Raw genomic sequence first — 15,099 nt, forward strand, 5'->3', positions numbered from 1 at the left:
TACTTGTATTGTGTAATGGGGAAAAGGAACTTATATACTAACTTACTAACTAATACAGAGAGCGAATCGATTCAATTGAAGATTGCATCGATTTTTGTCGGAATTTGCTTATAATATTATGTGACATTATATCTAATGGTTCTATATTTGTGAGTCTGTGTAACTCATTTGTACTAAATCAGGGAGGACGCTTCAAAATAAGCGTTTTCTTCCTGGTGGAACAACAACTTGACCAAATTGGTACCGCATAAAGCATGGCTGGTCTGAAAATTTGTTTATAAATTAACAATTTGTTTTTTAGACAGAGCTTAGAATTTCTGTTTATAAGAGGATATAAACATTTAATATATTTATTACACTTTGCCTGGATTCCTTCAATGTGATCCTTGAAAGTGAGTTTTTTGTCATACGTTAAACCTAAGTATTTAGCTTGATCAGACCATGTCAATTCCAAGCCATTCAATTTAAGAATGTGATTATTGTTTGGTTTAAGAAAAGAAGCTCTTGGCTTGTGAGGAAAGATAATTAATTGCGTTTTTGCTGCATTTGGTTTAATTTTCCATTTTGACAGATAATCACTGAAAATATTTAAACTTCTTTGTAGGCGACTGCAGATCACTCTTAGATTTCTACCTGTGGCTAACAGACTTGTGTCGTCACAGAATAGCGATTTCTGACAACCAACGGGTAGATTTGGAAGATCAGAAGTGAAAATATTATACAAGATTGGAGCTACGCTCGAACCCTGCGGAACACCGGCTCGTACGGGTAGCAATTCAGATTTACAGTTCTGATAGCTAACCTGAAGAGTACGATCAGTTAAATAATTTTGAATCATTTTGATCAAATAAATAGGAAACTGGAAATCGGACATTTTTGCTATTAAACCTTTGTGCCAAACACTGTCGAATGCTTTTTCTATGTCTAGAAGAGCAACTCCAGTGGATAACCCAGAAGATTTATTTGATTTTAGCATGTTCGTTACTCTGACAAGTTGATGAGTAGTTGAATGTTCATGACGAAATCCAAACTGCTCTGGTAAAAAAATTGAATTCTCATTTATATGAGTCATCATTCTCAACAAGATAATTTTTTCAAAAAGTTTACTGATAGAAGAAAGTAAGCTAATTGGGCGATAACTTGATGTTTCTGCTGGATTTTTATCAGGTTTTAGGATAGGAATTACTTTAGCGTTTTTCCATCTTTTTGGGAAGTAAGCTAATGAAAAACACTTGTTGAAAATTTTAACCAGGAGTCTCATGCCAACATCGGGAAGATTTTTAATAAGAATATTAAAAATTCCATCATTACCAGGAGCCTTCATGTTTTTGAGTTTCCTAATAATTGATTTAATTTCATCAAAATTCGTCTCAATAATGTCATCGTGTGATAACACTTGGGTTGAAATATGATCATATTTCAGTGAGACTTCATTTTCAATTGGACTCACAACGTTTAAATTAAAATTGTGAACACTCTCGAACTGCTGAGCAAGTTTTTGAGCTTTTTCACCATTTGTAAGAAGTATTTGATTTCCTTCCTTGAGAGCAGGAATTGGTTTCTGAGGTTTCTTAAGAACCTTAGAAAGTTTCCAGAAAGGTTTAGAATATGGTTTAATTTGTTCAACTTCTTTAGCGAAATTTTCATTTCGCAAAAGAGTAAATCTATGTTTAATTTCTTTTTGTAAATCCTTAACTATGTTTTTCATAGCAGGATCACGAGAACGTTGATATTGTCGTCGACGAACATTCTTCAACCGAATGAGCAGTTGAAGATTGTCATCGATGATAGGAGAATTTAATTTAGTTTGAGCTTTGGGAACTGAAAGATTTCTAGCTTCGATAATATAATGATTCAAATTGTCAATTGCTGTGTCGATGTCCGCAGAATTTTCTAAAATAGTTTCATGATCCACATGATTTTCAATGTGAGATCTGTAATCCAACCAATTAGCTCTATGATAGTTGAAAATAGAACTAATTGGATTAATTATAGCTTCGTTGGAAAGTCTGAATGTTACTGGAAGATGATCTGAGTCAAAGTCAGCATGAGTAATCGGTTCACTACAAATGTGACTTTGATCTGTTAGAACCAGATCAATTGTAGACGGGTTTTTCACCGAAGAGAAACAAGTAGGATTACTGGGATGAAGAACTGTGAAGTAACCAGCTGAGAGTTGATTATGAAGTATTTTACCATTACTGTTATTTTGCCTACAATTCCACTGGACATGCTTAGCATTTAAGTCCCCTATTACGAAAAATTTCGATCGATATCTTGTAAGTTTTTGCAAATCGCCTTTAAAGAAATTTAATTGTTCGCCGGTGCATTGGAATGGCAAATATGCTCCAGCGATGAAATAAATTCCATGAATGGTTTCAACTTCGATTCCCAAGCTTTCAATAACTTTAGTATTGAAAGAAGGTAAAATTCGATGTTTAATTTGCCGTTGGACAAAAATGGCAACTCCACCACCCATTCCAGTAAACCTGTCAAATCGATGAAGCACATAATGTGGATTACTTTTCAATTTTACATTTGGTTTAAGAAAAGTTTCTGTCACAATGGCAATATGAATTTTGTGAACTTTGAGAAAATTATAAAATTCATCTTCACTCGATTTCAAAGATCGAGCATTCCAATTTAAAATATTCAAATAATTATTTAACATCACTGTTAAATTTTAAATTCATTATAATATTATTTGCAAATTTCCATCCGATTTGAAATGCTTCAAAAAGTGATGAAGTTGAATTCATTTGGATGATCATTTGAAAAAGTTGATCTTGTAGGTAGATCATTTTATTTTCAGTTATATCGCCTAAATTGACTTCATTTAAAGAAGCGAATGGCATTGAAGGAATATTTGTAGGTAGGCTGCCATTAGAAGAAGATGATTTGGCCGGTCTACCTATTAATAAATTGTTTTCGTTAGAAGAAGAACTGCAAGGCGGTCCTGTGTTTTGATTATTTACATTAGAAGAAATAGGTGATAGATTTCTACCTAATATACCAGCATAACTGACATTAGAAGAAGATGATGACGAGGTCGATCTACCTGTCAATAAATTGTTTTCGTTAGAAGACGAATTGGCAGGCGTACCTGTTTTTTGTTTCGAAGAAATCAGTGCCGAATTAGGCGTGGCATTTGTAACGGTTTTTTGATTTTCAGGTATGTTCTGTAAATTTAAGGTCGTTGATTTGACTTGTTGTCGAAGCGAACGAGCGTTTAAAATTTTTTCCCTGACAGGACATTTCAAATAATTGGATTTATAATTTCCATTGCAATTTGAACATGAAAATTTATCAGTGGTTTCGTTCATTGGACAAACGTCTTTCGAATGCGATTTACCACAATTCAAACACCGTATATCCATATGACAATTTTTGGTTCCATGACCGAAGCCTTGGCAACGACGACATTGCGTTAAGTTTGCAATACGATTATGCCGTTTATAATGTTCCCAATGAATTTTAATGTGGGAAATGAAACGTACTTTTTCTAAAGTTTTCAAATTGTTTACATCACTTCGATTGAAGTGTATTAGGTAAGTTCATGGGAAATTCCAGAGCGTGGTTTAGAAGTACCATTCGCTCTTTTTTTCATAAGTATTACTTGGGAAGGGGCAAAACCAAGCAATTCTTTTAGTTCATTTTTAATTTCATCAATACTTTGATCATTTGATAATCCTTTCAAGACAGCCTTGAAGGGTCTGTCTGATTTTATATCATATGAATAAAATTTATGAAGTTTCTCGGACAAATATCGAATAAGACGTTCGTAATCTTCCAATCCATCAACCAAGACTCGACATTCTCCTCTTCGTCCGATTTGAAATGAGACTTTTACTTCCGGGAGAAAAGTAGAAAGCTCAGTACGGAATGCTTTGAAGTCGGAAATCATCACCGTCACTGGTGGCATAGATTGATGTTTCTTCCCAGAACGACAAGCGTCAATTTTGGGAATTTTTGAAGAATTTTCTTCTATGTCGCTACAATCGGATTCAGGAAGAATCTCGTAAATATTGTTAGACGGCATAGAATCAACGGAAGGGAAATCCGTCCGTTGTCTTTTATTTTTACATTCAGATTCTATAAGATCGTGAATGTTATTAGAAAAATGTTGAATAACGGATTGTGATTTATTCCGTATTGAATTATTTTTAGCCTTAGGCTTGTTGCCTTTCCGGTTGGACGCAGGCATTTTTGAAATTAATGAAATTTTAAATTAAATTAACTAGGCTAAATTAGTCTTCGATTAGACTCCTAGCTAGCCTTAAAAAAGGCTGATTAATTTCTTAGTCACTCTAATATCACTCTTTGTATCACTTAGTCACTTAGTTAGTGATTCAGGTAGCCTTGAAAAAGACTGAAGCCTTGAATCAATGAAACTCTAGGTAGCCAGAAAAAAATTCCAGGAGCCAAGAGCTATACGCGTGCGGTGCGAACGACTGTTCAACACCGACTGATGTTTTACTTGATGTTTTCATGCTCCACATAGTGTGCATTGTTATTGTCTTTAGCAAATTGAATTGCATCCAACTCTTCGTAAAACTAGATGTAAACAACATTATTTGTCTTGTTGCATTGAAGTAAATGCACATGTTTAATATCAAGATGCATTGTTATCAAAAACTGCTCTGAAAACGGAGTGTTTTTGTGATCTTTCAAAATTATTTGGAAACATAATGCGATGACATGAAAATTGTCAGTTCATTAAAAACTTGATCTTATTCTGTGGAAAACTTAGAAAACTGTACAAAACTAACATTACTCCGTATATGAATTGAATTAGTAGGGAAGAGTGTTTGGTTATCGGCACTCTTTTATTTTAAGCTCATAACTTCTGACTTGTTGCATATTATACGGACATATATACATCAATGGAAAGCTAAAGTCCCAGGCTAACAACTGATTAATAAATTGAGTTGATTCATTTGATGGCAAGAAATATTATTATTAAAAAGATGTACGGTTACCGGCACTCCAAGAAAATTCATAAAAAACTTTAAAAAAAGGAAGGAAAGCAAGCAATTATTCAAAGAAAAACCGAAATTAATTATTTTCGGAGGCGTTTTGGACAAAAGTCAGCTAGATGTTTGACGAAAACTTTGGTTTGCTTTGTCTCTCTGCATATCTGCATATAACTGACAATTTTTCACGATTTGTCGAAAAAAATGGGGTAATTGAAATCGTTAGACATTTTGGAAATGACAAAACAAATTTTTGGTTGCGAAAATTTTAATAGCATCCGGTATTAACCCTTATGCACTCGAATGGGTACCCGGGTACCTTTTCGAATTTCAAAATAAGAAATTTCTGAGTTAGGTTTAAACTAAGATTCTGCAATTCGGTCAATTCCAAGAACTAGTTGGACCATAACTTCTCATGCTTTGACTTTTCATTTTACAGTAAGGGGGGTCGAATGGGGGGGCTCAAATTTTTTTTATTACGTAAACACCCGAATGGGTACCCGGGTACCCACAAATAAAAATGCTTGTAACTAAGGCAAATTCCATCCGATTTGAATTTTTTCAGTACGGGTAAATTCAGAAATTTATCCACTTTTCGATGGCCGTGTATATTGCTGTAGCAGGTTCTTCTGGTTCCCGTTAATCCGGATTTCCGTAGAATGTTCCGACACTTGTGTTTTCCACCATAAATGTCATTTACTAATTTGAAACTTTTCCAAACCAGCTATTTGAGAAAGGCCGTACCAAAATGAAACATATGTAGAATACACAACGCTGCCAACTGTTGCAGGACATCTCACTTATACATATTTACATCGCCTGAGGCCGAGGGGCACGCAGACCGAATTGATTACATGTTCAATTTCAAAATTTATTGTTTTTGTTACATTTTCATTACACTCCTTATATTTTTATTACCTGAAATTTACTACTGCTTTCACTAATTTTGATTGCATTTAATTACATTGCATACATAACACAAAATTTGGTATTGCGTGCTCCTCGCAATAGGCCTGAAGTACATAATAATTTTCAAACTGAAGATGAGAAAGTGAAGTATATAAGGGAACATACATAAAGTACGTCACGCGTTAAGGGGGAGAGGTTTCAAAAATACGTGACAATACATGGTGAAAAGATTGAGAAATGCTCGACAAAGGGGGAAAGGAGTGGTAGAAAAATTCAAAATTTTATGTTACGTACATAACGGATGCCCCCTGAAATATATAAACATAACAACTCAGCATAGCACTTGATTTCATATAGCAATTCTTAGATAAGATTACAAAAATACGTGAAATCCGTGTATAAATGCCTCGATGTCGGAACTCATTTAGGATATCCGGGTTCCTGGGAACCAGGAGCACCATGTCCATCTTTATGGGTACCAATCCCAAAGAGCTTAAGTTCCTGAATCCAACAGTGCTAAAATTACTTCAATCGGTTGAAAAATGCTCAACTTACAGCGATTTAAAAAAATGGGTACCCGGGTACCCATTCGGGTGGTTAAAGGTGTTTTTTTTTTCGAGTGCACAACGGTTAATAAAGAAATAGATCGATTCCATCTCATAAATATTCAATCCACTCACCTTTCCGATTGATGCTCTTCAATTTATGATACTATAAAAAAGCCACACAAAAATTTTGTGTTGATTTTCACGCAATTAAAATTTGTTTTGAACGCAGCAAAACGTACAAGCGTCTGTTTGCTTCTGTATTCGGTACAAAAAAAACGTTCTGCTATTATACACACATGACATTTGTCGGAATGACGCTATCTGCTTTCTGTCAAAAGTTACGATGGGGTGCCGGCAACCGAACACCTTACCCTACACTCGATGTTTTCATGCTCCACATAGTGTGCATTGTTATTGTTTTTAGCAAATTGAATTGCATCCTTTATAAAATTGGATGTAAAAAACATTATTTGTCTTGTTGCTTTGAAGTAAATGCACACGTTTACCATCAAGATGCATATGCTCCTTAAGAAAACCTTCAAGTTTTCGTATCGAAGGTCGAATTTTGCACTGCCTGAAATCAACAATAATTGTATTCTTTCGTAGTGGCGGTGGTAGCTTTTGTTCGTTTTGTTCACTCATTTCGAGATCGTTCTATTGTTCACCACACAATACTGTACTTGGTTTATTCCGTCCCAAACGTAAGCGATGTTGTTTTATCGACTGACTTGAATGAGATGTGAAAGCGAACTGAAACTGTAATTTGACACTAACGTATATTTTTTTTGTTTCATTACGAAAGATGTGCACTGAATCAAATCAAGTATTTGTTACTTAGAAAACTTGCTTGGCAACTTTCGGTAAGTCGCACTAGCTCTACTTGAAAATAGAAAATTTAACAATGTCAAACTGTGTCAATCTTTACTGCTGCTATACAGCACAAATAAAACATAAATAAAATTGGTTCCTTTGACAAGTTTTATTACACAGAAAGAAAAGAACTAATTTAACTTTCCATTCAATTGCCTGCTCCAAATAAATATGACAATAAATGTAAATTCACAAAATATTTATATCTGTGTATTGTCATGAGAAGTGCCTATGCGACACAATAAATTCAAAAAAAAGAAGGATAGACTCTAAATCATTCCCTAAAAACTAAGAACTTCCCAGATTTGAAAACAGCACCAAACCTCACTTCTGTACTAGTTTGATATATCATTTTCCGATTTCCCACGGAAAGTCACTGGAATTAATTAAGCGGTTTATCGAATTTTTACATACTTTTATATGTAAGTATTCGAGTAATGAAAAATATTTCTAAAAACCAGCATTTTTTTAAAATCTCCAAGCAAAATCTGAAAATGTAGGCATTGTATTTCAACTTAATTACGTATCGTTTCAGCCAACGTTTGGGTTAATATACTACTGTGGGCAAAAAGTAGTAAGACTTTTGAATTATATTTCGCGCGGAAACCTTAATGTCTTATTTATTTTTTTATTACTTAAAGTTTATTTAGACCCGGTTTTAACCTTACTGTGGTCTTTCGCCGGGTTCGGTTCCCTTAATGTCTGTGTATGTATGTGTCAAATAATCTCACTAGGTTTTCTCGGAGATAACTGACCCGATTTTGACAAATTAAGATTTCCATGAAAGGTCTTATGGTCGCATACGGAATTCATGAATTTCATTCGGATCCGACTTCCGGCTCCGGAGTTGTAGGGTAGAGTGTGTTCAATATAGTTCACCGTCACTTAAACCGTCGAAACAAAAACCGTAAAAAAAATTAAAGCTGGACCCAAAACCGTTATTCGCAATCATAGAGGCAAATGAAAGGTTATATGGTTCTACCAAAACTTGCTGCATATTTTCGGATTCAACAAAAATTTAAAGGAAGAGTGGGGGGTGGTGGTAATAGGGTGTAAATGATGAAAAAAATTATCATTTTTGCAAATTTTTTCCAGAATTATCGTTCAACAAAATAAATTCAAATGTTTAGCATGATAAAAAGCATCATTCGAACAACATTTTGTATTTCTTTCGTGGAAAACTTTTGAGAAATAAGTCGGTGAAGAGGTTTTGAGGACGCTTCTCAAAAATCATGATTTGCAGTGTCCACTGTATCTCAGCACAGACTAATTAGAAGTGAACAAATGAACGCAGCATAGTTAAAGTAGAAGTTTTTCTAGACCCCAACGTTTCTGTTTGATTTGTTTTAATTTTTTTTAATTTTTGGTGGTTGTTCAAAGTGAAAACTACGATTTTTCACGAAAAAACCCGCGTTTTTGTAGCTGTAAAACCTCTCCAAAGTAACAAACAACGAACAGGAAAACGTTGGGGTCTGGTTTTTTATATGTAAAAAGTGTGTGCAAAATTTGAAAAAAATGGTACAGTAGTACTACATATAACAGTGAACCCACTTCGTTTTCTAATGGATGGCCTAACCGATCAGAGAACTGTTTTATTCTTTATGTTATACTAGTTAACGCACAAACAATCCCTTGGTTTCTTTCAAAAATCGAAGAGAAACATTTTAAATAGAATACCACAGTATTATATATGAGAAAAGCATCATTACACCACTAGGTGGATAAAAACAGGTTTTTTTTGGTTGATATGACTGTTGGTGACATCTGTGCCAAGTGTCACGTCAAAATCTTTAAGGGGGATGAAATAGATTTGGAATAATAAATAAAGAATTCCGTAATTATGAATAAAATCTTACTATTTTTTGCCCACAGTAGTAGAAACAAAGATTAGAGTGCAGGAAAAGTAACAATTGATCAGTTTTACCGAACTTTAACCTGTCGATTTCAGTAATTAACTAACATTTTGGTCAGCAAATTATGAATTTATGAATACCTTCTATTGTATTCAACCACTGGTTGTGAACAACATTAGAACATTAGTTGAATTAAAATGGATTTGCTAAGAAATGGCAGCAGGTCAAATTCGCAAATCCTGCTAAAAACGTACTTAATCCACCTAGCGGAGAGATGATACCTTTTTATTTATCAATCCCCATGTGTTTTTTGCATGAATATTCTTCGGTGTTTTTAGTTCAGATGACATTATTTTAATGTTCGTCGTTTTAGGTGGCAATTTGAGATTTTAATCACTCATTACTCTGTAATGTCGAAACTGCAAATCGGATCGAATTTGAATCTAAAAGTGTAACAATCGACTAAACATTCCATGATATGTCGAAATAATTTACAGTTTAGAGTTTAGGGTAATTTAAGGTACTTCCAGAGCCGGTATTCAAGAATCAGCATAACCTAAACCGATTCGTATGGCCATATGACGAATAAATTGCAATATTTTTGAGTCCAACTTTAAAGCTTTTCGATATTGTCATCTTTTATATTGCTTTGAATTTTGAAAATTCATCACCCAGAATTCCAGAATTAGATTAAATTGGATTTATTTTAATTTGAACTTTTGTTTCTGAAATTCGATTTGGCTTTTTTTGAGAAACGGTTCGATACTGGAACCGGAATTCGAAATTTGGTGTAGCCGAAGTCAGACAAATTCTCCTAGAATCTTAAAACTTTTCATTTGAATCTTGGATTGGTTCAGCCATCTACGAGAAAAATGAGTTACACAGTTTTAATTTCGTTTCACATATCATCCTGTAGTTCCGGAACCAGAGGTCGGAACCAAACATAATTCAGGAACCTTGTTTGGGAGTATACGACTTTTCATATGAATCTGAGTTTGTAGATAACGGTTGAGTCATCTTCGAAAAAAATTGAGTGAAATTGTCATTTGGCATTTGCTGATCTCGACGAACTGATTCGAATGGTACATGGCTGTTATGTTCTTCCAGCATTTATTGCTGTAAGTAGTTTAAATCAATATATTTATGGAATTGCTTTCAACTCGAAAATTCTGCCATCATCTGGCTTACATAACGAATTATGTTTCCAAAAACGAAACGTGCTAAAATCGGTCCGAGGCAAAATATCATGCTGTACGCAGTCTTTTGGGTACTTTGAAACAAATGTATGTAACAGTATAAAAATTCGTGTTTTATGTTGCTCACAAGCATTTCTTTGCCAGACAGCGATCAAAACTTCTACTGCTGGAAGAGGGGAAAAAGTCGCTTACACAAAAATGTCGATATCTCCGTTAAAAATGGACGGATTTTAACAATCTATGGCTTAGGTATTACCGTGCGGAATCTAAATCTGAAAATATATTTTGACAGATACTGTCAAAAAACTGAAAATTCTGACATAAAACTTCGTATAACTCAAAAAGTAAACATCCGATCTCAAAACCATTCAATAGCGTTCTTAGTGACGGGGAGACCTTTCATTTGCGACTAGTTTGATCAAAATCGGTCCAGCAATCTCTGAGATCTCGACCTCTTAGTTGACAACACACACACTTTGCTAAAAATCTGATTTCAATCTTTGCGTGTGAATACGTTGATGAATGTTTAAAACGGTGAAATGTACCATATTTTCATCGTTGGAAGTAACAACAATATTTCAGGGAGATATTAATTCAATATAGCCATTAACTATACTTTGATATAAGTTTACTATCACTTTTTATTCGTGTTTCCTATTGATATTTTCCAACAGTATAGATGTTTAATGAAGGTGTTGAAGGAAAAACTGTTTCAGAAGACGTTGAAAGAAAAACGATCTTCATACGAGATCCAGCACGTGATTTTTCATCACCGTAACGCTCGGCCACATGTTCCGAAACCGATGAAAAATCTATGTGGATAATAATGGATGAAAAACTGTTCAAACATGGAGCCATCTCACTACCACTTGTTTCGACCGATGCAGAATGCTCTCGCTGGAACTCACCTTCCTTTAGTCTTTTTAAGCAAAAGTTGACTCGATTTCTTTTCGGACTAAAAATCGAATAAAAGTTTGTTGGTCTGCCCTTTTAATAACAATGAATTTTCAACAAAAAGGGTGATAGCCAAACATGGGAAGAAATAGAGCCTTCACGTAATTCAAGACTCAGTATATTGGTTCTATTGGTGCAGTTTTTGATATTCTAATTAGATAAGTAGGAATGAAACGAGCTAATGTTCTTTCAATGTCCTCAAATTGAACAAGACGAACTCGAGCTTTTTTTTAATAATGTAGACAATTTTAAAATTTAAAGCTCATCGTTTGACCTTAGCAGTAAGAATTCGTGAAATTGATTTTCACCGAACCAAATGCCAAAGAAATTAGTTCTGTTGTTACCGAGCGCCAACAATAATGATCAGGTAATAATACCGCGATCGGTTTGACGTGGAATGCAGTTTAGCTCACGCTTCGACATTGAACGAGCCTGCCGACAGAAAATGGCTACCAGGAATTGCGAAAATCTACTTCGAACGTTCAATGCCAAGTATGTATGCAGTAGTAGATTCGTCCCCGGAGGTTTGAGACCCGAATGCCAAAAGTGCTTCCATAACCTGCATCGGTGCATCAAAGCCAACGGATTTGACTGGTTTTGCTGTCGTGAAATATTAGATTTTGTCCGAGAGCTGTGTTGTAACCCTTAAGCAGCGGTGGCGTTCTAGTATGGCCTTCGACCTCAGAACCGCAGACGATCTAGCGCATCGATTCGCGGGAATCCGCTGTACTACTTAAGGTTGCCATTTCTTTGTAACAGCAGAAATCGTGCTTGGCGATTGGTCGTTATTTAATTCAAACACGTAAATTAGCAATCGGTTGGATTCAGGCGACGATGACGATCACGGGGCTGTTTTCGTCGGTTCTTGCCGAAGACTGGGATTTTTGTGATTTTGCGCGCGTGACTTTGTAACTATACTGGTGGGCAATATTTACCATCAACACTGCCCTGGCAGTCGGCCTAATCAATAATGCATGACCGCTCGCTTTTTTTCGCCGTTGTTATGCTGTTCGAATTTTTCTGTTCGTTATTTCTATTGTATTTGCGGTTTTTGGTGGAATGAGTTTAATCAAAACAATATTATGTGGCTAAGACAGAAGCCTTTTTTTTGAGGGGTATAATCGTGAAATGCAATGTTATGAACATGTTCGAGTCTTATCGAGTTCTAGGGGCTATTTCTATGAATAATCTGTTCGAGTTAATTTCATTGCATAGCATTTTTTGCGATTCCTTATACATTCCGTTTTTTGATGTTGAGGTTTTTCGATGACGATAATCGAAATAATATCCAATTAGTGTACTGTCTGAAATCTACAGATTTGAGACACAGAAGAAACGAATGAATTAAAAAATGAGCTTAACATCTGATGCAAAAAAAAAGTAAATGTAAATAGCAGAAACTTTACGTTTGCTAGTTGAACAATTAGGTAGCGTTGAAGGCGGAATGTAAAAATAAGATCATTTCAATATTTTTGAACATTCTGATGACACTTTTAATAGTACAACTATTCAAAGATTCACTCAAAGTCACTTACCTTAAGCTCATTAGTTCCACTTTTCTCGTAGCCATCTTCTACGGTTGCTTCAGCAGCCCTCAGTTAGAATATACTTTTTGCCAATCACTATTCTTAATTTTTTTGAATTCCTTTCTTAGTACGCACGAAAAAAATCACATTCAATTTCCAAACAAAATCCTAAAACATGCAAAAAATAATGGATTTTCTGAGAAAGTTGGAGCACGATTTCGAATTGTTAATTGAAATCATGTAAACAAAATTTCCACTACAGATTCCGGGTGATCAATTGCCATCGAATAACTACCAAAAGCATCGATCACAAATCTCACAGCCCGACGACACCTCACTGCTTCGGTCACTTCGGATCTCACTACGGTTTTAGGTGTTTACTGAGAAAAACGAGCCACATTTCAGCTTGTGACTTCCGTTGCAGAATATCCTCTTAGCACAATCCACTCGAAGACAGAAATCACCACAAACTGGATGGGAAACTGAACCCAGCTGGTGGTTTTTCTCTCAATTTTCAAAACACCTTTGCCACACTGCACTGCAAACGGCACACATACACACGGCAACACCAACGGGACGACTTCTGTGGGTCTTCGGTTCGGAATTTTCCGAAACTCCGAACCCTTTGTTGATCTTCCTAGCGAAAGGGAACCACACCCTACCGCCAGTACTCACTGATTGACACCGTTCCGGGGGAAAGGAAAAGCAGTTTGTGGGACTCTGGTTGTCCGTTAACAGCACAGCTAGACGGTCAAGTACGCGTGCTCACGCTGCGACGGCTTCACTGCGACTGGTCTGCGAGCGAACGTTTCCTGGGTGCTTTAACGAAACCAAAAGTTCACCACCGAAAGTAAAACTAATATTTTGCCAGGCGTCCTTCTGCGCGTCACGACACCCACCATCACCACCACCACCTCCTACCAGAGAGATTCACCAGTGGGAACTGGTTTCACTCATCCGAAAATGGCGAGTAAACTATTCTGCAAAGTTTGTGAGAGACCTGGGGGGCTGCTAGACGACGAACCTTATGTTGGCTGCGTGAATCTCCTTACCATCCGGGTGGTACGGAATGAATGACCGGTTTGTGAGTGCCACGTAGGGGTTTTATTTAACTTCGAGTCGCAACTTATCGGCGCGGCTAGATTCGCGAGAGCAGAGCGAAGTGCGATTGTGAGTGACGCCACGCTGCACGGGGCTTCGCACGGGGCAGCCGGCTGGAGTAACCGGAGAAAGTTTGATTTTTGTCACGATCGCAGCTGGGACTTCGAGTGGTTGTTTGGATGCTGCATAAGCGGCACAGATTGGCAAACAGACGGGTTGCAACCGTATTGCAAGATTGACTTAATAGGAAAATGTTTTCTTTGTACGTGTGAAATAAATCCGTTCTGAAATTTTATTCAACTTCGACTACAACATAGGATAAGGACTAAGCATTAAACCCCATTACTTGATTTTTTGACGTATATGAAACATTGTTCATGGATAGTGAAAAGTAAGTAATTACTGTTTTAATTCAACATGAAAATATTTTATTCCACCTTGTGTCAAATGGATAGTCGTAGGTGACAATCGATTTACATGAAATCCTCGTATAGTGTTCATAGGTTACATAAAAAGGTTTTTTGTAAGGCTAATAAAATGCAAATATATTTTCATTCTTTCTTTCGATGGAAAGAATAAATATTCTTACAACTACAGCTTCATGGTCCTTCGAATATACAAATCCTTAGCGACTGGAGGCAAATCATCAGGGTTTGAAATATTCATTGAACGGTGAATGAACATATAGTTTCCATTGCATTGAGACCGCACCATTCCATCGCTCACAAAGAGGATACCTTGGCAGCCAAAAAGAACCGCAATTATAAAAAGCTTGTGGAAGCCATTATAATTCACATATACACAGATGGTGCAGCGTGCTGGTATTAAAGTCTTCATGAGGCACAGAAGCCGTGAATATAATTTTCTCTCACGTAGTCTGAACGTCGTTCCTCTCACAAAACAATTCATAGCAAGCAACTATCTTCTCGAGGATAGATAATGCTAAAGATTAAATATTTAGCTTTCGCCAATAGACTGATGACTGTCGAATGTTTCTGCGAGTTCCGATCACTAACTGCTGTTAATGATCACTTTATGACACGAAAACTGTTGCATATCACTTATTCAATTCGGGCAAAGTTAATAGAGGGTACGAATTCATAGTTCTACTGGACTTAAATAAACAGAAATAGCAGGAGCGCATGATAAGCGATGGTAATCTGACGATC

The 15,099-nt window shown here is 36.0% G+C and overlaps 1 protein-coding gene across 7 annotated transcripts in view; it reads right to left on the bottom strand.

The window, feature by feature from the left end:
* Window positions 1–13,917, bottom strand: part of LOC131430266 (uncharacterized) — a 125,742-nt gene extending 111,825 nt beyond the window's left edge. Inside the window, exons 1-2 of one of the 7 annotated variants that reach the window (XM_058595090.1) lie at window positions 13,854–13,917; window positions 12,839–12,997 (exon numbers count right to left, since the gene is read on the bottom strand). In XM_058595090.1, coding sequence (XP_058451073.1) covers window positions 12,839–12,873 — 35 coding nt within the window. In that variant the 5' untranslated portion in view covers window positions 12,874–12,997; window positions 13,854–13,917. The other 6 variants (XM_058595091.1, XM_058595087.1, XM_058595089.1 and 3 more) reach the window with 6 other exon arrangements.
* Window positions 13,918–15,099: the final 1,182 nt, after the last annotated feature.

The sequence above is a fragment of the Malaya genurostris genome, chromosome 2 (assembly GCF_030247185.1).
Source record: "Malaya genurostris strain Urasoe2022 chromosome 2, Malgen_1.1, whole genome shotgun sequence".
Classification (NCBI taxonomy): domain Eukaryota; kingdom Metazoa; phylum Arthropoda; class Insecta; order Diptera; family Culicidae; genus Malaya; species Malaya genurostris.